Source organism: Scyliorhinus canicula, chromosome 6, assembly GCF_902713615.1.
Source record: "Scyliorhinus canicula chromosome 6, sScyCan1.1, whole genome shotgun sequence".
In the NCBI taxonomy this organism is placed as follows: Eukaryota; Metazoa; Chordata; class Chondrichthyes; order Carcharhiniformes; family Scyliorhinidae; genus Scyliorhinus; species Scyliorhinus canicula.
In genome coordinates this window covers 158,517,832-158,538,479 of record NC_052151.1, presented here as the reverse complement: position 1 = coordinate 158,538,479, position 20,648 = coordinate 158,517,832, and the positions used below count along the sequence as shown (strand labels likewise).

General features: G+C 44.6%; 1 protein-coding gene across 15 annotated transcripts in view; it reads right to left on the bottom strand.

The window, feature by feature from the left end:
• Positions 1-20,648, bottom strand: part of LOC119967604 (myelin transcription factor 1-like protein) — a 569,116-nt gene that overhangs the window by 259,543 nt on the left and 288,925 nt on the right. For all 15 annotated transcript variants that reach the window (XM_038800349.1, XM_038800344.1, XM_038800345.1 and 12 more), the window contains one exon: positions 16,127-16,261. In XM_038800349.1, the coding sequence (XP_038656277.1) occupies positions 16,127-16,261 (135 nt within the window). The remainder of the gene's footprint in view (positions 1-16,126; positions 16,262-20,648) is intronic.

Sequence of the window (20,648 nt, the reverse complement as noted above, 5' to 3'; positions counted from 1 at the left end):
CGTTTGTACTCTAGGTTCCTATTGCTAAACCTAGTGTACTCTATGCTTTATCAACCACGCTCTCAACCTACCATCGTCAATGACTTGTGCACATGTTCACACGGATCCGCTTGCTCCTGCATCTCTATTGCAATTATACCTTTTATTTTGTATTGTCTCTCTATCTTCTTCATACCAACATTTATCACTTCACACTTCTACATTAAATTTCATCTGCCACTTATTCACCATTTTAACCAATCTGCCTATGTGGCTTTTTGAAGCTCTACACTACCCCCTCAAGTTCACAATATTTAAAGTTTGTATCATTCGCAAGGTTTGAAGTGTGCCTGTCAAACCAAGGTCCAGATCATTAATATAGATCAGGAAGAGCAGGGGTCCAACACGATCACCTGCAACTTCACTACAAACCTTACTCCAGTCCAAGTTATGGCAGATCAAGTGAATTCCAAATATTTTTTAATGCAATGAGGATTTCTCCCTTTACCACTTTTTCAAGCAGCAAGTTCCAGATCCCCACCATCCTTTGGATGAAAACATTTCCCTCAACTCCCTTTTAATTCCTTGTCAGTCACTTCAAGTCTATAACCCCTCGGAATTGGCCCATCTGCTAATGGAAATGGATTCTGCCTATACATTCTTCTCGAGCCCTCATACTTTTATACACCTCAATTGAATCTTCTCTCAGCCTCCTCTGTTGCGAAGAAAACCTCAAAATATTATTCCTTCCTCCTCACCAAAACTCCTGGCAAAAACCAAACTGGAAAACAAAAACATAACAGACAAAGGTAATACCCGGATTACTGCAATCATGTCCCCAAGTTTCCAGTTCCCTGATATTTTAATTCTGCATCATGCTCCCACGCTCCCATTGTGACCATTCTGTCCTTGGTCAGTCAACACAGCACACACTGTTATTTGTATATTACTTGAATATTGCGGTAAAGGAGACAAAGGACGCAATTTAATGGGACAGAAACAGAGTCCCGTTTTGGGCACAATTATTGGGGTGTTTCTTGGCGCCTGCAGCACCGAGAATGACGCCGCTACTTAACAGCACATTGCCATATTTTTGGCCTTGACAATGAATGCCCGCTGAAACCGCACTTACAATCATTTCCTACACTGACAAGCTAAGCTCGTCAGTGCAGGAAGAGTATTCGCGGATCGGGCGCCATTTTTAAATGCTGCCCAATCTTTCGACCACCCATCCCAATCCCCACTAATATCTCTGGGCCCCCCACTGCACCCAATGTACCTCTTATAGGGTGCTCGAAACCCCCTCACACCACCTGTTAATGGCAAGGAATCCCCAGACCCAATCCTGGATATTGGCAAGCTGGCACTTGGACACGTTGGCAATGGCGGCCGGTCAGTGCCAGGGTGCATAGGTGACACTGTCAAGGTCCAGCCTGGCAGTGCCTAGCTGCCTGGGTGTCAGCAGGAATGCAAGGGCACCACCCTGCCCAGAGCCCAACTGCCCAGGGGTCTTTAATGGCCTGAGAGATTCCCCAGGTGCAATTACGCCTGTTCAACGTTTGTGTTAACCAGTGCTAAATGGCGCGCTGATGAGGTCATTAGTTCCGAGGCACCGGGCAAATCTGGCGCAGGCAAATTCAAATCAGCCTAATGGCTCACTTAAATATGTTAATCTGCATCTCGCCCTCGCTGGCCGAAATCCAGATCATGATATCTCGTCAGATCTCCTAAATCTCATGTGGCCTCCCAAGCGTCGCAAATCTCGCGAGATGCCTCTCGCGAGATTCAATGGCCTCATCGCATGACCAAGTCGGTCATGGCGAGGCCATTAAATCATGCCCATGCTCTTGGTGTGTTATGTCTTGCACTAATCAGGACAGATTCACAAGAGTACCAATTGCAAAGGCAAAATGTATTCTACATGCAAAGAGAGTGCTGACATTCTTTCCAATGAGTGATACAAAGTATGAATTTCATTGCTGATGTGCTGCAAGGTATGTAGGCCATATGTCCTGAAGACTGGAAGATCGTATCAAACAGCTCATCCCTTCGGCTGTTGACAACAGGCAAGATAGCGACCTTACCCAAACAGCTCATGCTTGCAAAACTTAAAACTTAAGTGCCCGACATTAGATGTGTTTTTGCATTTGGAAAGCACTTGCTAAACAATTCTGATTGTGAATCAAATTACAATGACAACCAATATAAGATGTGGAGATGCCAGAATTGGATTGGGATGAGCACAGTAAGAAGTCTTACAACACCAGGTTAAAGCCCAACAGGATTGTTGTAAATGCCTTCACCTGAGGAAGGAGCTGTGCTCTGAAAGCTAGTGATTTGAACCAAACCTGTTGGACTTTAACCTGGTGTTGGAAGACTTCTTAGGGAACAAATTTAAGATTATTGGTCAGACTCGTAGTGTGGCTCACTTATATGAGCTTGTAGCTATATATATTTTCACACAGTACCTGGTCCTTTGCAAACAGAAGGAGCATGACCATGCATTGCATCTTTTTCAACTAAACAAAAGCTTGGGGTCAGCCATATCCGGATTCATTCCCTGTGTCAATGCCTTGATCAATCAGAGTCATCTGCCTAATTTAACTTTAAAAAAAGCTTGGCAGTTAACTGGTTTGCTGGTGCATTCACCATGGAAAAGCCTCTACCAGAGTCCACCTGCCAACCAATCAACACGCTCTGCTCATGAAGTATAAATTATTTATCCTTTTCTATTTGATATTCTTGCAAATCTATCTTAATAAGTACAAAACAAAAAAAGCCTCAATATAATTGTATATTGATTTGAAAATGAAATGAAAATCGCTTATTGTCACGAGTAGGCTTCAAATGAAGTTACTGTAAAAAGCCCCTAGTCGCCACATTCCGGCGCCTGTTCGGGGAGGCTGTTACGGGGATCGAACCGTGCTGCTGGCTTGCCTTGGTCTGCTTTCAAAGCCAGCGATTTAGCCCAGTGAGCTATTATTGAGTTGTATGTTTATGGTGGGCATTAACTGAACCTTCACTTATGCTCCTATAAATAGACACAGACTGAAATTGTGGTTTTTGGGTTAGGAGCTACATGCTTGTAATGTGCAACTCTGCAAATAGGTACCTATAAAAATGTATAAAGATTTGTTCCAGTTCTTTCCTTCACTAATTGGCTTTCTGGAGTATAACACATGATATACCCAAAGGGATCTTAATACTGTGTCAGGTCCTACATATATTTTATGATCTCCATTAGTAGATTAGAATTTGACCCTGTTGTGTATTAATGTTTATTCCTTGTTGGAACAAGGTCACTTTAAGAATCTGATCATGTGACACATTGATGACATCATTGGTCATTTGTACAGGCAAAAGGACAGTCTATCTGACAGCCTGTATAGTAAACACCTTTCTGAAAAGCTCCGGTTTGTTCGTAACTTCATGGTCTGCAAGCCTATCCTTCAAACATATCTCAAAGAAAACTGGCAAAGACGAGGTCAGAACCACTCTGGCAGACTCCAGGAGAATTAAAAGAAAATAAAGAAAAATAATTGATCCATGCCCAGACACCAAAAGGGATTAAGAAGTTTAAAAACTTCACAGCACCAAAGATGGCAACAGAGAGGTGCCAAATATCGGTGGCAGCCAGCAAAGGAACCAAAATGTAAACTTAGATTTTGGAGGAAACAACATCGAAAAGAAGCTCGCCATGTGCTCTGCTCGGAAAGTTCTGGAACAGTACAGGGAGCACTGTGAGTAGCAAAGCCCTGCAACAATAGTTTAAAGCTAGGGGTGTTTCAAAATCCAGAAGAAACAGGCTGAACTCAGGAGTACCTTGTCTGAAAAATGAAGCGAGGTAGTACTAAATGTTTTGTGGCACATCATGCAAGCCTTTTCCAACATGCGACTATTTGGTGCCGTGGGACCATATGATGAGAAAACTGAGCGGAGGAGCTCATGTACCGAACAATTCATTATTTTGTCAAAGCAAATATTGCAGCAGATACTGTAGTCCCAACTTTCCTGAGTACAATGGGGGATGGGGGAACGGGGACAACATTCAACCTCCTGTGAAGTCTGGTGGAGCGTATAAAACCAGACTCTGATGAGATTGTGGAGATATTGCAAGGCCACTTCTCACCTCAACCTTCGGTCATCACCAAGAAGTTCAGGTTCTATAAACGGAACCAACAAGGTGAACCAATCACACTGTTTTTAGCTATTAAAAGAATACTGTGAATTTGGAGATGTCTTGAACGACATCATTAGAGACAGACTCGTTTGTGGGTTAAGAAGCGAAGCTATCCAAAAAAGGCTGTTAACAGAAAGCAATTTAAAGCTAAAGAAGGCTTTAGAAGTCATGATCTCTATGGAATTAGCAACTAAGGAAGCCCAACTATTAAGTTCGAGCACCAGAATCTATAAAATGTAGGCTGAGACCCGAACACAGGTTCGAAACTGCTATCAATGTGTAAAAACTGGGCATGCAGTCACAGACTGCTGTGCAAAGATGCAAAATGCAGGAACTGTAATAAAAAGATGCACATTGAATATGCGTGTTGGGGAAAGAAACAGCAAGTTAAAAACAAGTACTATAAAAAGCAAGAAACAAGTACATCAAATTTAAAACCTAATATCGGGAAAATAATTCACATAACGCAAAAAGTGCACATCATGGGACCAGAGTCAGTCAGATGACAAACTGTTGTTTTTGTTTCCATTAAAGGGCAATTTTTAATGTGGCCAATCCACCGACTCAGCACACCTTTGGGTTGTAGGGGTGAGACCCACGCAGACACGGGGAGAATGTGCAAAGTCCACACAGTGACCCGGGGCCGGGATTGAACCTGGGTCCTCGGTGCTGTGAGACAGCAGTGCTAACCACTGCGCCACCGTGCCGCCCCAAATGACAAACTGTTGTTGTATGTACTGGCCATTGCAAATACAACAAACCTTCACTGTAAGGACAACAGGTGAAAATGGAGGTGGACACTGGAGCAGCAGTTTCATTAATACCATAAACTGTTTCCCAAGAGAAACTGCAACATATCACCATAAAACTCTCAAAGATAATACTAAAAACTATTCTGGGCAAGTGGTGGCGTTGAGGTGTCACATCAATGTAAATGTGCAGCTAAACGGACAGACCGCGTACTTGTCCCTGCACATCATTAAAGGTAACTATTCCACCCTAATTGGGAGAACCTGGCTGGAGAGAATCAAGTTAAACAGGATTTAAATGTATCTCGTGCCAGAGTTCGAAGAAGATCTGCCGAAGATTTTAAAGCAACGTGCCATTGACTTTAATGGAGAGCTGTGAAGCACGAAAGGGATCTCAGTCAAGCCAAGCAAGGTGCTTAAAGGCTATTCAGTGCCGTACACCATCAGGCTTAAGGTCAAGGCAGAATAAGAGAGGCTGTTCAAGAAAGAAGGCCTGGAACCCATTAATGTAAGTGATTGGGCCATGCTGACGGTTTCTGTGATGAAGAAAAATGGTTCAGTACGCTCATGTGGTGATTTTAAAGTCACTATCAATCCAGTACTGTGTGCAGAGCAGCACCCTCTGCCTTTATTTGATGATTTATTTGCTGGGTTGGCTGGAGGCCAGCATTTCAGTGCAGCTGACCTCAGCCACGCTTATGTCCAGATAAATGTGGATCCAAATTCACAACAATATTTGACAACCATAATGCAAAAAGGACTATTCAGATATGAAAGATTTCCATTTGGCATCATGTCCATACCTATGCTATTCCAACGTGCCATGGATCAAATTCTAAGCAGACTACAAGGAGTTCAGTGCTACTTAGACAATGGGCGGGCAGGATTCTCTGACCCCCCCCGCCACCGGGTCGGCGAATCACCGGGGTGGGGGTGGCATGAATCCCGCCCCGCCGATCCGACGCCGGCTGCCGAATTCTCCGGCGCAGTTTTTTGGGCGGGGGCGGGGGCCATTGGCAGTGACCCCCCCCCAGAGATTCTCTGGCCCCAATAGGCCGAGCGGCCGCCCGTTTTCAGCCAGTCCCACCGGCGTGGATTAGACAAGGTCCATACCGGCCGGACCTGGCTTTGAAGGCGGCTTGCAGAGTCCTCGGGGGGCTGGGGTATGGGGGGATCTGGCCCCAGGCGGGCCCCCACGGTGGCCTTGCCCACGATCGGGGCCCACCGATCTGCGGGGGGGGGGGGCGGTCTGCGACGTGGTGGCACTCTTTCCCTCCGTGCCAGCCAGTGTAAGGCTCCGCGATGGCCGGAGTGGAGAAGAACCCCCCTGCGCATGCACAGGAATCACGCCAGCGGTTCTGCGCATGTGCCAGAAAACGCTGGTGCTCCTGCGCATGCACCAACTTGTGCCAGCCGGAGGAGGCCCATCGGTGCCGGTTGGCATGGCGCCAAACATTCCAGCGCCGGCCTATCCCCTGGAAGTGCAGAGGATTCCGCACCTTCCGGGTGGTCCGACGCCGGAGTGCTTCACGCCACTCTTTGGCGCTGATACAGCCCACCCTGCCAATTGTGGGAGAATGCCGCCCAATATCTTTGCTATTGGAAAGAGTGAAGAAGAGCACCGTCAAAATTTAGAAGCTACACTCCGGAGACTAGAAGATTACGGACTACATGTACAGAAGGATAAATATGCATTCTTCAAATCTTCTACTGAATACCTGGGAAATATCATAGATACAAAGGGACTGCACAAATCACCTTCAAGAGTAAAAGCCACGACTGAGGCACCTGAATCTCAAAACGCAAATCAACTTTGATTGATTTGAGGCTTATTAAACTATTATGGAAGGTTTGTCTAAGTCTCGCAACTATTCTCAAGCCTTTACACAACTTAGTGTCAAAACTGTGAATGGGATGAGTGCGAGGAGGCCTTATGCAAGCAAGAGGCACTACTAAAATCAGAGGTGCTGACACACTTTGATCTGAAGTTACCCTTGCAACTGGCTTGCGACACATCAGCTTACAGGATGGGAGCAGTGATTTCTCACATAACGCCCAATGGTGAAGAGAAGCCAATACACATCATTTGTGTCAAGATCCGTGAACAAAGTAGAAATGAGCTAAACAGAGAAAGAGAAGGAAGCTCTATGCATCATTTTTGAAATAAAACGTTTTTACCAATACATATATGGAAGGAAAGTTACTTTAATAACAGATCATCGACCACTGATAATGATACTTCGGCCGCACACCAGTTTTCCATCTCTAGCAGCGAGCCAAATGCAGAGATAGGAATTGCTGCTGTCAGTGCATATATACACGATAAAATATCATCAATCAAATCTCCATGGGAACGCTGGTGGACTCTTTAGAGTCATTGAGGTCTACAGAACAGAAAAGGCCCTCTGGCCCATCATATCTGTGCCAGTCAAAAAACAACCATTGAACTATTCTAATCCCATTTAGCAGCACTTGACCCATAGCTTTGTTACCTTGGAATCGCAAATACACATCTACATACTTCTTAAATGTTATGCAGGTCTCTGCCTCGATCATCCTTTCAGGCAGTGAGTTCCAGATACCACCACCCTCTGGGTAAAAATATTTTCCTCACATCCCCTCATGCCCAGAAATATTTCTTCCTGTCTACTCTATCTGTGCCCCTCATAATTGTATACATCTAAATCATGTCCTCCGTCAGTCTCTTCTGTTCCAAGTAAAACAATCCCCGTCCATCCAATCTAAAACTGTCCAGCCTAGACTTCATCCTGGTGAATGTCTTCTACACCCTTCCTTTGCTATCACATTCCTCCCGGAATGTGAATTCCAGAACTGCACACAATGCTTGAGCCAACGTTTTATACAGTTCCAGCATAACATCCCTGCTTTTAAACTCTATCCCATGGCTAATAAAAGCAAGTATACCATTTGACTTCTTAACCACTTTATCTGCCTGCCCTGCTATCTTTAGGAACTAGTGTACATGCACACAAAGATCCCTATGATTCCCAGGGTCCTGCCACTCGTCATTTTTCCCTTTCCTATTGTCCTGCCCAAGTGCATCACCTCACACTTATCCGGATTGAACTCTGTCAGCCTATTTGACAGATAGATTATATGCTCCTGTAATCGAAGGCAATCCTCCTCACTATCACCCCACTAATTCTCGATTGCCTTTACCTAACGAGTCGTCAATGACTTGTTTGAGTGGTAATATTTTAAGTTTTGAAGAAGTCAATAACACTCCTGTAACTGCAGGACAAGTTTTGAAGTATACCAGGAATAATCAACTACTGTCAGACAATAAGGACATGGTACATCCTGGCAAGTTGACAGGAGCAAGCCCAGAGTTGAAGTAATGTTACCCGAACACTCAAACTATCCGTACAGGCTGGTTGTCTTCACTGGGAAATGAAAGTTATCATTGTTAAGAAAATATGGCCTCAACTAACTTCATGAAAGCCATTGTGGAATAGTAAGGATGAAGGAGGAAGCCTTATGCTATTTTTGGTGGTGAGGGTTTGATAGCGAAATCAACGGGAAGGTGGTCATGTGTTTGCCGCGTGCAAAGTTTCTAAACCTGCCCTCACTAGACCCATTACACCCATGGGAATGGCCAGAAGGGTCATGGTAAAGAGTTCATCCAGATTATGCTGGACCATTCAAAGGAGAAAAGTTTATCATTGTGGTAGACACACTCAAAATGGTCTGAATTCACCATTATGAAAACTACGTCCTCGGAGAGAATAATAGAAAGCTAGGCAAAATGTTTTTGCAAGATTGGGTTCCCCTGAATAAACTGTTAACGACAATGGGCCATAGTGTATTTCAAAAGAATTCACAAATTATCTAAAGGAGAACAGAATCCAACAAATGCGATTTGCTCCTTATTATCCTGTCACAAATGTGCTGGCTGAAAGGTTTGTTCAGACAATGAAACACAAATTGAATCTAAGTCATGAGAATATATCCTTGTCCAAAAATGACTAAATCAGTTCCTGATGACATACAGGATTACAACCCAATGTTCTCCGCATCACTCATGGCAACACGTCAGTTATGCAGAACGTTTAATTTGCCAAAAGACAGTAGAGATTGTTGAGTGGAAAGAGCAAAATCAGGCTTTGGGACACAAGAACAGGGTTAAAAACCATGGGCGAGATTCTCCGTTTCCCGACGCTGATTTCGTAATCGCCAATCAGGTGGAGAATCTATTTTTGTGGCCGAATTGGGGGCGACGCCTGTTTTACACAGGCTGCGCATGCTCCGTCCCCTCCAAAACGGCGTTATTGCGACACGCGCCGCATGCCATCGGGACGGCCTCAGGACGTCACCTGAAGGCCCCCCCTGATGCTCCACCCTGGATGGGCCGAGTTCACAATGGCGTAGTTGACGTCTGGTCCCAGCCATGCGGGAACCCGGCGTGTTGGCAGTGGACTGTGTCCAGTGCAGTAACAGTCGGGCGGGAGCCGTGCTGTTGGCCAGGGGGCTTTGGTGAGTGTTGGGGGGAATGGTGGGGGTGGCCAGTGTGTGGCCAGCGGGAGTCCAGGGGGGCAGTATCTTGCAGGTTGGGACTGCACACGGCCGGCACCATGTTGTACGGTGCGACCGCTGGAGGCCGTCGCCTTGCACATGCACGGCCACAGACCTGGCAATTTTCTGGCCGTTTATTTCGTGGAGGCCAAGAGTTTTACATGGCGTGGCTGCTAGCCCCCCACCGGTCGCAGCATCGGTACTGGGGCGGCGCTGAATTTCCCATGCAAAACGCCACGGATCCTTCGGACATGGCCCCATAATCTGAGAATTTAGCCCCATGTTTTTCAGAAAGGTCAGGAAGTATTAGCAAGGGACCAGTGAGAAGTGGATACCTGTCATCATCTTAGCACAGACAGAACTGGTCTCCTACAACATTCAAACTCAGGACGATGCAGTGTGGAGAAGACACACTGATCAACTTTTAGCAACTCAAACCTGTTTGCCAGAAACAGAGGGCGCAATCTACCTGAATGGGGACAGAGTCCTGTAACGTGGAAGATTACCGGGTGTTTCCCAGTGCTCAGAGGGGACATGGTACCCCACAGCTGATGAACCCCCACACCAGACCTCACCATCCCACCCATTCTCCCATCCTGGCCACAGCTATCTCTCTTCCCCCCTCCCATTCTGACACCCAGCTCTGGTCCAACATCCCCCTGCTATCCATGACTGAACCCCCTCCCCCTCCCTTCCCTCCACCCTCCTGTCCAACCCAATCCCCCCTTCGGCTCGACCCGCCCCATCTCTCTGGACTGACCCCTTCCTCTCCAGTGTCTGACCCCCCCTTCCCCCTCCCTCCAATCTGACCTCAAACACCCACCCCCTAGTCTGACCACCACCAACCACCCCACCCCAGTCAAACCCCCTCTCTGATCCAACACCCCTGCCCCAATCTGTCCGATCCCCTCCCCTCCCTCCGGTCCGATCCTGTCCATTCCCCCCACCCCCGTCGTCCCGTAAACGCCTAAACTTTACAACTTACCTGCTCCCTTCACATTGTCCCTTTAAACCTCCCCTATATGGCAGCTATTGCCGTAAAAAGGAAGAGTGACTTATCTTTCTGCAGCCCAGCTACTCTGCGGCCTGGGGTGCGCTTCTCTGCCCCTAACTCACCCAACCTTAATGAGAAAGATTGGGCGAGACTGGAGCTTTGGAATCCCAGTGAAGGTAAATCCGGAGAGGGTGGCAATCCGACAGAGAGTGACACAATTTACAAGTCATTGTGTTTCATTGCCGGAACCTCTAAAGGAGTAGAAAATGTTGTGTATTCATGTTTGTTCCACGTTGGAACAAGATCACTTCAAGAGTCCACGTGACGTATTGATGACTTCATCGGCTGTTTGCATGGGAAAATGCGCAGTCTGTCTGTAAACACCTTTCCAATAAAGCTCTTGTTTGTTTGTACCTTCGTGGTCTGTAAGCCCATCCTTTAAAAATACTACAGACACCCACCCGAATTAAGTGGAACCTGGATTGCCCTTGTGAAGGCTCTTGAGAAGAGAACAGGGTGGCAACTATGATTAATAATTTTTGCAGTAATACTGGTTCATTTTAGATGGCTAAAAGGAACTCATGTTGACTTCTTAATATTCTGACTTTGAATCTACCCAGCAATGAAGCAATGCTTCTTTAGGCAGCTCCTTTCGAAATTTGAGGTGCATGAAATTCATAAACATGATAAACCAGTGGAAATGTTATTCCAAACATAGGCAAATTGCCTGGGCTTCAAAAGCCTGATTACCAGGACTTTGGACCTAACACTGATTATTAGATATCCCAGATCTAAAAGAAGCAACAGTTGACATTAGTGTAAAAACAGTGTTACTGGTCATGCCGCATACATTCACACTGTACTGAAATGTCAGACTAGAGTCTAAATTCAAGCACTAAACCTGAAGCTTCCTGATTCAGAGAAGGATGTGCTACCAGTTGAAGATCCTTCGTCGAGTCAATGCAAAGTGACTCATCCAATTGAGTTCCAACAATGGGACAAACAGTACTCACTCGCATTTTTTTCTTTGAATTCCAAAATGAACAGGATTGTAAAAAATTATTTATTTTGTAATTAAACCGACACAGAGTCCTAAAGGCAAGCAACCCTCTTTAACAAATTACTATCGAACAATGTACACAATATTTCATGACTGTCATAAGGGAATCAAACTCTGAAACAAGCGTTTCATGTGGGTTTTACATTCACCATTCAGCTTTCTTCGAGAAATACTATGCTGAGTGTGAGAAGATATTTCTTCCACTATAACAACGACAGCACGCTGTTAATATCATAGATATACTTCCCCTGGTTTTACAGTATTCTTGTACACATCTCTTTTACACACCATGTTATGAACAAGAGTTGTGTTCTGGATGTCCTACAAAATATCGTGGCAAGATGTACTTCACTTGCCACACAGTTATGCGTGGAAGCTTGACCATGTTGGATAAATGCCTAAGCTGTGGGCTAAGATATTTATTAAATAGCATGCAGCTTTGATGCCAAGTACGCTTGCGCCTGATGGATGCTATAGTATCACACTGCACCTTCGGGACCAGGACAATTATGATGGGTCTAATGAAAACGAGGATATGTAATTCTGAAAGGTTATATCAAAAAGACTGAGTTGAAACCTGTGTCTCTCAAATTTCTTCTCACTTATTGCTAGTTAAAATCATGGTCCACATCTGCCTGCCCAGCACATTGTTACATGGAAAGAGGATGTTGGAAAAACTCAGCAGGTCTGGCAGCATCTGTAAGGTGAGAAAGTAGAGTTAATGTTTTGAGTCATTTCGGCTCGTCATCAGAACCCAAGAAATGGAGAATTTGTTAGATATTATACTGTAGCCATGAGAGATTTTAATAAAATGTAGCAACTTTAGTAACAAAAGACTGATGGCCTATTGTTTGTGTGTGTGTGTGTGTGTGTGTGGGTTGCATTGAGGCAATACATGCATTGCGATTTAAAGTGGAGGGGAATGGTCATAGTGTAGAGCTGCTGAGTGCAATGTTGAGTCCACAGGGCTGCAATGTGCCCAACCGGAAGATAAGATGTTGCTCCTCCAGCTTATACCGAGCTTCACTGGAGCTTTGCAGCAGGCCAAGGATGGACACGTGGGCATGAGAGCAAGGTGCTGAGTTAAAATGGCATGCAATAAGAAAGTTGGAGACATGCTTACCGACTGAGCGAAGGTGTTCCCCAAAGCCGTCACTCAGTTTGCATCTAGTCTCCCGAATATAGAGGAGGCCCCATTGGGAGCAGCGAATACAACAGACCAAATTGAAGGACGTGCAAATGAAACACTGCTTAACCTGAAAGGTGTATTTGGGGCCTTGAATGGTGAGGAAGGGGGAGATAAAGAGGCAAGTGTTGCACCTTCTGCGATTGCAACAGAAAGTGCTGTGAGAAGAGGATGAAGAGTTGGGCTGATGGGGGAGTGGACCACGGTGTCAATCAGACTGGTGGCAGCTCTCTGAGGCTGGACTTACACCTGAGCGAGGTGCTGAATTTTTCTGTCCAGCCAATTAACACTCCTCGGACCATCAAATAGTTGTGGGGCTGCCATGATCGGCAGGGAATACGTCTCTGCGGACACTTCGGGTGACGGGGCAGCAAGCCCCGCCATCCGAAAACTCCTGCCAATGGGCAGAAATTCCGAAATTGGAAAATTCTCCCATCATAGGTACTTTGGGCACAGGATCAACTTCCAAACTTCTCTGAGAATAGGACATACGAAAGGGAGAATGGTGCCGCCATCTGTAAAGTTAGAGATATCATTCAGTCTGATTTCAGGCAGGTGGATGTTTGCATTTAATTAATTCCAGTACACAAGTGGAACTTCATCGGCATGGTATTGATTCTTTGGTTAGTTATGTTAGTTAGCACAAGAAGTAAATCCTTATAATCTAATTTGAAGACACCGGCCACTCCATGAAGATGATTTAAAATGGTTCTTGCCCGAGTTAATGAACATCAGACAATTCTGTTGATGCCTCCATCAGCCCAACACTCAATGTGGGGTGTTGCCTCAATGCAACCCCAAATGATGTGACTCCTTCCTTCAGTGACATTTGTTCCACAGGAGATTCATAAACGTCTCAGTTAGAAATAAATATACAGAGAGGATTAGGGCTACTCCCGGCTGTTATATATCATATAAATCTTTGGAGCATTTTACATATAGTTCAATTTGATTAATTCTCTGTACCGGTGAATGGTTTGTTCATAATTCTGTGTCGGTTGTTATATGTGAATATATGCATGCATAATATGTAGCCACAATTAATTTAGAATAAGAAAATAAAACTTTCTTGAAAATAAGATGAACTGAGGTCATTTGCAGAAGGACATTTTATGAATTGAAATACCATTTAATGAGGCCATCGTCAACATCTTGTCTCTTCCCATTATATTCTGATGGGCAAGTCCATTTTTAATAGATATAACTACTTAAGAGTGGGAAACCTAGCAGATTATTGCCTTGTAGCTCAGGGGCACTTGGCGAACAGTCCCTATTTGCTGCTATTTTTACTGCCACAGGCACAGTCGTTGAATTTACTGAGGAAACCTCCAGATATGGAGCCAACATTTGATGTAATGATTATTATCTCTTTTCTTAGCCTCAAGCACCTTTCACAATGTTCCTCCAACAATGCCACTTCATTCATTTTTGACGTGTATGGCCTGCTATGTGAAAATGGGTTTCTTTTTGTATTTCTCCTTCCATATTCTTACACCTCCCATTCTTTGTGCCCTTTATCATTGGTTTGTGTAGATTACTCTGATAGGAGTAAAAATATTGTCCAAATAGCTTCAAACATTGTCTAATTGCTTCTGTAGCAATAACAAATTGAAAAATATCTCAAATATTGTAAATTCTTGTGACTATAAGTAATTCGCAACCAAGCTAATATGAGCAATTTCCAAAAATCCAAAGGGGAGTAACATTATTGCTATTGCCAGAGATTTCCTCTGAGCTACTCCCACTCCATCACCTAAATTACACTGGAAATACAGTGGGTTCCTTGTATACACTTGGTTTCAAATGCACTACTGGTGAAGTTAAAGAAATTTCAGCCTTTGATAAACACATCCAAGAACTAAATAGCACTGTTGCATAGCTAAAAATATTCTTACTTGTAGTGCCATTTGGTGGTAACATTACTAACTCTCTAATTGCAAGATCTTGACTTATATTATCCCGCCGTTTTTCACTTTTATCCATTGTTCCAATGTTTTTTTTTGTATGATTCTTCCTGATTCGATTACGCACTGTTAATTTCTAGTTTTAATATTTTTTATTCAGTTCTCAACTTTTAATTGCAGTAATGATAATACTGCTACATTGGTGCTTTGGTATGCTACATCATAAATTAACAGACTCGTTTGTGGCTGTGACTATCTACAAATTGAAGAGTTGTTGAATAGGTGAAATACCTGCTCATACTTCCGATGCTCCATACATTGCCCTCATGACATGACATTGGGATAGATTTGAACCTTTTGGGTGGCTCACCAAGACAGCGCACCAACCGTCTGCCCATTCCAGCCTGCATGAGGTCCAAGTCATTTAGAAACTGTGTCTGATTAACAGCTGGCGAGCTGTCATGGGGCACCAATGCAGGGTGCACAACCCGCCAGCTCCAGGGTGCCAAAATATTGGGTGATCCAGACATTGCCTCAGCCCTTAGATTGGTTCTGGGGATGTGGATGTGGGAGTCATGAATGCCAGGGCAATGGGGTGGGAGGGCAATAACAGACTAGCAACAAACTGCAGAGGAATGCTCCAACTGGGCCAAAAAAACGTCTACCCCAAAGCCCTTCTGGAATCTTTTCATGTTGACCAGCTCTGCCAATATACCCATTAAAATTACAGTTGGGATCCTGACCACATCATTGGTCCTTGATTTGCAAAGGCAAGAAGTCGCCTGAAGCAAGTGGGGGACTCCAAGGGAAGAGACCAAAATTATTTCTATGCAGATACTGATGAAATATTGGAAGCAGGGCAATCGCAGTTTGGAGCGGCACAAGCAAGACTTCGAGGACAGACCATTTAACTTCGACAAGAGCATAAAACTGGAGATAATCGATCAGCTAGCTATGACATAAGCTGCTCGCTTCTGCTTTTCACCGACTCCATGAAAGGAACATCAAATGGGATACATAAGGGGCAGGTGACTGTTCCGCAACCATCTGTTAATGTCCCCACAAAGTTAAAAGTTTTGCCCTATAAGCAGCTGCCTAATGTGCTTTATTAACAGATAAGCTCACAAAGAGAAAGCAAGCAAAAATAAAATCTAGATACATTGACTTGACCACTCTGGTCATATTTATAAATTTAATAGTCACAAGAGTTATTGAGAGTGAAACTGGTCTCATAACAAACCAGCAGGATGTTTTACATTGCGCCTTTTAAATCAATTGGCTGGTTATATAATGGACTACCGATTCACTGGTGAAAGTGCACCCCTACTGGGCTCAACATTCACATTGTAAACAACTTCCTGCATTCTATTTTCTGTGAGGGAAGAAAATAAAATTACATGATTCATTTGGGTGAGTGGTAGAGAGGTTGGTAAAGCATTAAAGCTGATAACAAGTGGCATTCCCTCAGGAACTACAACAGGTTACATATGATGGTAATTGTAAATATGTTTACCTTGCACTTTAAACTTCTTTTCACTTACTTTCTGGGGGCACTCTGTCTTTGTGTGGGCAGCCTGACAAGCTGCGATGATGGGGATAAAGGCCTGTGACGTGTCCGGTTCCATCACATCCCGGCGTGGGGCACTTGCTTTCTTTCTTTTCAGGTCTTGATGACTCTGTGAAAACGAGAGAACTTTTTTTAAAAATTAGAAATCAGCCAAAGTGCTCGGCAGAGGGAAAAAAACGTACATCCCTACAATACTGGCCCAATCACAGAAGGTGAGGGGCCAAATTTCATATTTGACGGGGCAATAAAATGGTGTTTGCTAATCAGCTGCCCTTTATAAACCCATTAAGCCAATGGAAAGATTAATCAGGAGAGGTATACAACAGCCACCAATCCACAGCCGGCCAATTGATCACATGCACTGAAAGTGAAGGTGGTTGGGCCCTGTTAGCTTGCAGCTTTACACAGTTGATCAACCCCAAGTTGATGTGGAAGGGAAGACATTGAAATCAGTGGGTGAGGTGAATCCTCAAGTGGAGAAACCAAACAGGATCGAGCAATTCTGCTCCTCCTCACCTCAGAAAACCCTGAGAAAATGTTGGCTGCTCTTGGCGCCAGCTGTAACGGTGCCTTTAAGAACTGCTGGCTAAGTTGCTGCATATGCGGAGGACCCATGGTGTAGATTTTAAAATCAACCCCAAAATCTTTTGAAACTATTTCTGTTTTAGGTGCGAAAGTGAAAAAAGGTATCAGAACTGCAGACCTGTATAGATTAAGGAACGTTCTGTAAAATGATAACCGTATCAGAGTCTAAATTTGATTAATAGGGACTTCATATTTCTACAGATGGAATTGAAACTAAAATTGAAGCAAAAATTATACTTCGCAACAGTCAGCATTTTACTCCAAATTGCATCTTTCTGTGTCACTGTCCAAAACATTTTCCAGCAATTGACAATCTGGTATCTCATAATCTGCACAAAGTAAAGTTTGAGGCAAACAAGTTGCTGGGAGAGGTACTAGGAAAATTAATGGGGCGAGACGTTCAACGGTTTCAGGTGAAAAATGAACAACCGGCATTCAAAGGGCTGTTGAGAACATTATGCACCCAGCTGACAACCTGAAACAACACTTAGGCAGGCCTTTAAATGGGCATCCAACTTCCACCAGACAGGAAGCTGCTTAAATATGGAAATTGGAAACCTAAACCTGTAGGACCCCAGATTATAACTGTCAAGGCAAAATGAGCAAAACTTGCACAGTGCATGCCAGTTTCATTTCTTCTTATCTGGGATACTAACTACATTCAGTTTTGGTACAGAATCTTAGGAAACATACACGAGTCTTGAAGGGGTACAGAATGATAAAGGGTTAGATTACAAGAACAAGCTGCACATGCATAGTTTATATTCTGTCAATATAAAACAGAAACAGAACATACGGGTAGAATTCAGCAAGAGTCATACGGGACTCAAAGCATTGGCTGGAATTTTCCATCGGACCCACAGCGGGTTTTCCTGCAGAAGAGGCGGCTCACCGTTAGCTGCTGGCGGAATCCTCTGGTCCTGCCGAAGTCAATGGCAATTTTCTCAGCTCGTCTGCCCCACCACGGGGGAACTCAAGGGGTGGGGGTCGACTTTGGTGGGACCAGAAGATCCCGCCGGCAGGAAGGCTGGAAAATCCCACTCATTTATGGGTGTCATGGTAGCACAGTGGTCAGCACTGTGGTTCACAGCGCCAGGGTTCCAGGTTCAATTCCCGGCTTGGGTCACTGTGTGGAGTCTGCACGTTCTCCCTGTGTGCGTGAGTTTCCTCCGGGTGCTCCGGTTTCATCTCACAAGTCCCGAAGGACATGCTGTGAGGTGAATTGGACATTCTGAATTTTCCCTCAGCGTATCCGAACTGGCGGCGGAATGTGGCGACTAGGGGCTTTTCACAGTAATTTCATTGTAGTGTTAATATAAGTCTACTTGTGACAATAAAGATTATTAAAAAATGATTTCTCTCTCCACAGACGCTGCCAGACCTGCTGGGTTACCCTAAATTTTCTGTTTATATTTTAGATTTTCAGTATCCGCAGAATTTTAGTTTTATTTTGTATTTCATCAATTTAAAAAGCTGAGGGGCTGACCCAATTAAGGGATTTAAAATGATAAAGGGATTCAATGAAGTGTGGACAATGTAACTACAACAATTTGTATCTACATAGCATTTTTAAAATCATATTGAAACATCACACAGTGTGCCACAGGAGCATTATGAAGCAAAATGTGACACCAAGCAACATAGGATATTAGGAGAGGTGACCAAAAACTTGGTCAGAGAAGGAAACTTTAAGAAACATCTTAAAGGAGCAGAGCTAGAGAGTAGTTGAGATTTAGAGCGAGATCCCCTGAGCCTGGAGCCCAAGCAGCTGAAGGCATGATCACCGATGATAGAGCAAATAAATTCAGGAATGCTCATGGAGAAGCCGGGTAAGAAGTCTTACAACACGAGGTTAAAGTCCAACAGGTTTCAAACACGAGCTTTCGGAGCACTGCTCCTTCCTCAGGTGATTCACCTGAGGAAGGAGCAGTGCTCCGAAAGCTCGAGTTTGAAACAAAGCTGTTGGACTTTAACCTGGTGTTGTAAGACTTCTCACTGTGCTCACCCCAGTCCAACGCTGGCATCGCCACATCATGGAGAAGCCAGAATTGGAGGAGCACAGATATATCTTGGCTCGGATTTGGGGTGTTGGTGCTAGTGGGTCTGAAGACTTGACAGAGGTAAGGGGGCAATGGAGTGATTTGAAAACAAGGATGAGAATTTTAAAATTGAGGCACGGCCATAGCAGGAGCCAATGTAGGCCTGCGAGCTGTACAGGGGTGGTGGGGCAAAGGGGCTTGGTGCAAGTTAGGGGACAGGCTGTTGATTTTGGGTGAGTTCAAGTGAATGGCGGGTGAAAGATGCGAGGTCAGCCAGGAGAGCATTGGAATCAAATCTAGATGTAACAAAGATATGGATGAGAATTTCAGCTGCACATGAACTGAAGCAGGGGCTTAATCCGACCATGTTTCTCAGGTGGAAGTCAGCAGGCTTGGTGAAATGATTCTGCTGGGGGAATTCAGAACAAGGGGGCATGATCTTAAAAATAGAGCCAGGCCATTTAGGAGTAAAATCAGGAAGCATTCTTTAAAGAAAAAAGTAACAAAATGTAACATCTCAATAAATTTCTATTTTTTTTAAAACCATGAGGTAACAAAAATCTGAAACTCTCCTTCCCAAAAGGCCATGGCTACTGGGTCAACTGATATTTTTAAAGCTGAGATCGATTGTTGGACGGTAAGTATATGGAATAAAGGCAGGTAAATGGATTTGAAATACAAATAAACCATGATCCATGTGGGCAGCTGAAGAGGCTTGAAAAGTGAAATGTCGTACATTGAGAATTGAGAGGCAAGGATTAAAGGGAACACTGGCAGCATCTCCCATTATGGAATTTTTTAAAAGGTTTTGTGGGATGGGAGGCTGCTCCTAGCTTGTTCTCACCCGACAGCCCAGCAGCAACTTGAGTGCCTGCTGGGGTAGTCAGAAAATGTTGTCAGTGACACTGGCGAGAGACAATGGGGAGCCCGTTTAGAACCCGCACCACAGTATTTAAATATCAATGAGGTGTACAGCTAAAAGTCAAACAGGCACATTGCCGATACTGTGCCCCTGTTTTGCAGCTCTCTCAAAATGTCTTATGGAAACAAATAACTTACAATGTCTTAACACATCCGTCAGACTATCACAATATGACATTTACAGTTAATTATTTTCAGAATGCAATAATTTTCTTCAAATAGATAGGCCATGTAGAATCAGGGCCTGGATTCTCTGTTCTAAGCCTAATTGCTCCCGCCAGCAGAGAATGGCTACTGGTCTCTGCCGGCACGAAGAGTGGGACCCAGTATGTGAGTCTCTCTCCTTTACCATACTAATTTATGCATGGGGGAGAGCTCACCGGATTCCATTGGAATCCCAGTACTGGGTTGCCATTTTGAGCGGGAGGTCTATCACTGCGGTCCGGCGGCAGGTCCCCCTCCTTCCCTACAATACAAATCCTGACCACCTCCCTACTGCCCCTACTCTCAAGTAGAGGCATCCACCCCCCCACCAACCATGGGAATAACAGGTCACTCACCCCCCCCCACAGCACATATGCATGAGGGTGACCCGGCCACCTCCCCCACCAACCCCGCCAGAAGCCCCTCTATCAGACCCCCCCCAACAGATCCACCTATCAGAGATCCACAACAGAAACCCCCATCAGAGAGAACCTTATCAGAGAGAACATTATTGGAGATCCCCATCAGAGACCCCCCATCAGTGAAACCCCTTCAGAACCTCCATCAGGGACCCCATCAAAATCCCCATCAGATACCCCCATCAGAGACCACCCCATTAAACCTCCATCAGAGTTCCCCATGGAAGACTTCCCAACAGAAACACCACAACAGAGACTCCACAACATTAGTCAACCTTTTCTGAAGGTTGAAGAGTAGTCCAGGCAATAGAGTGAAAAATCACTGCAT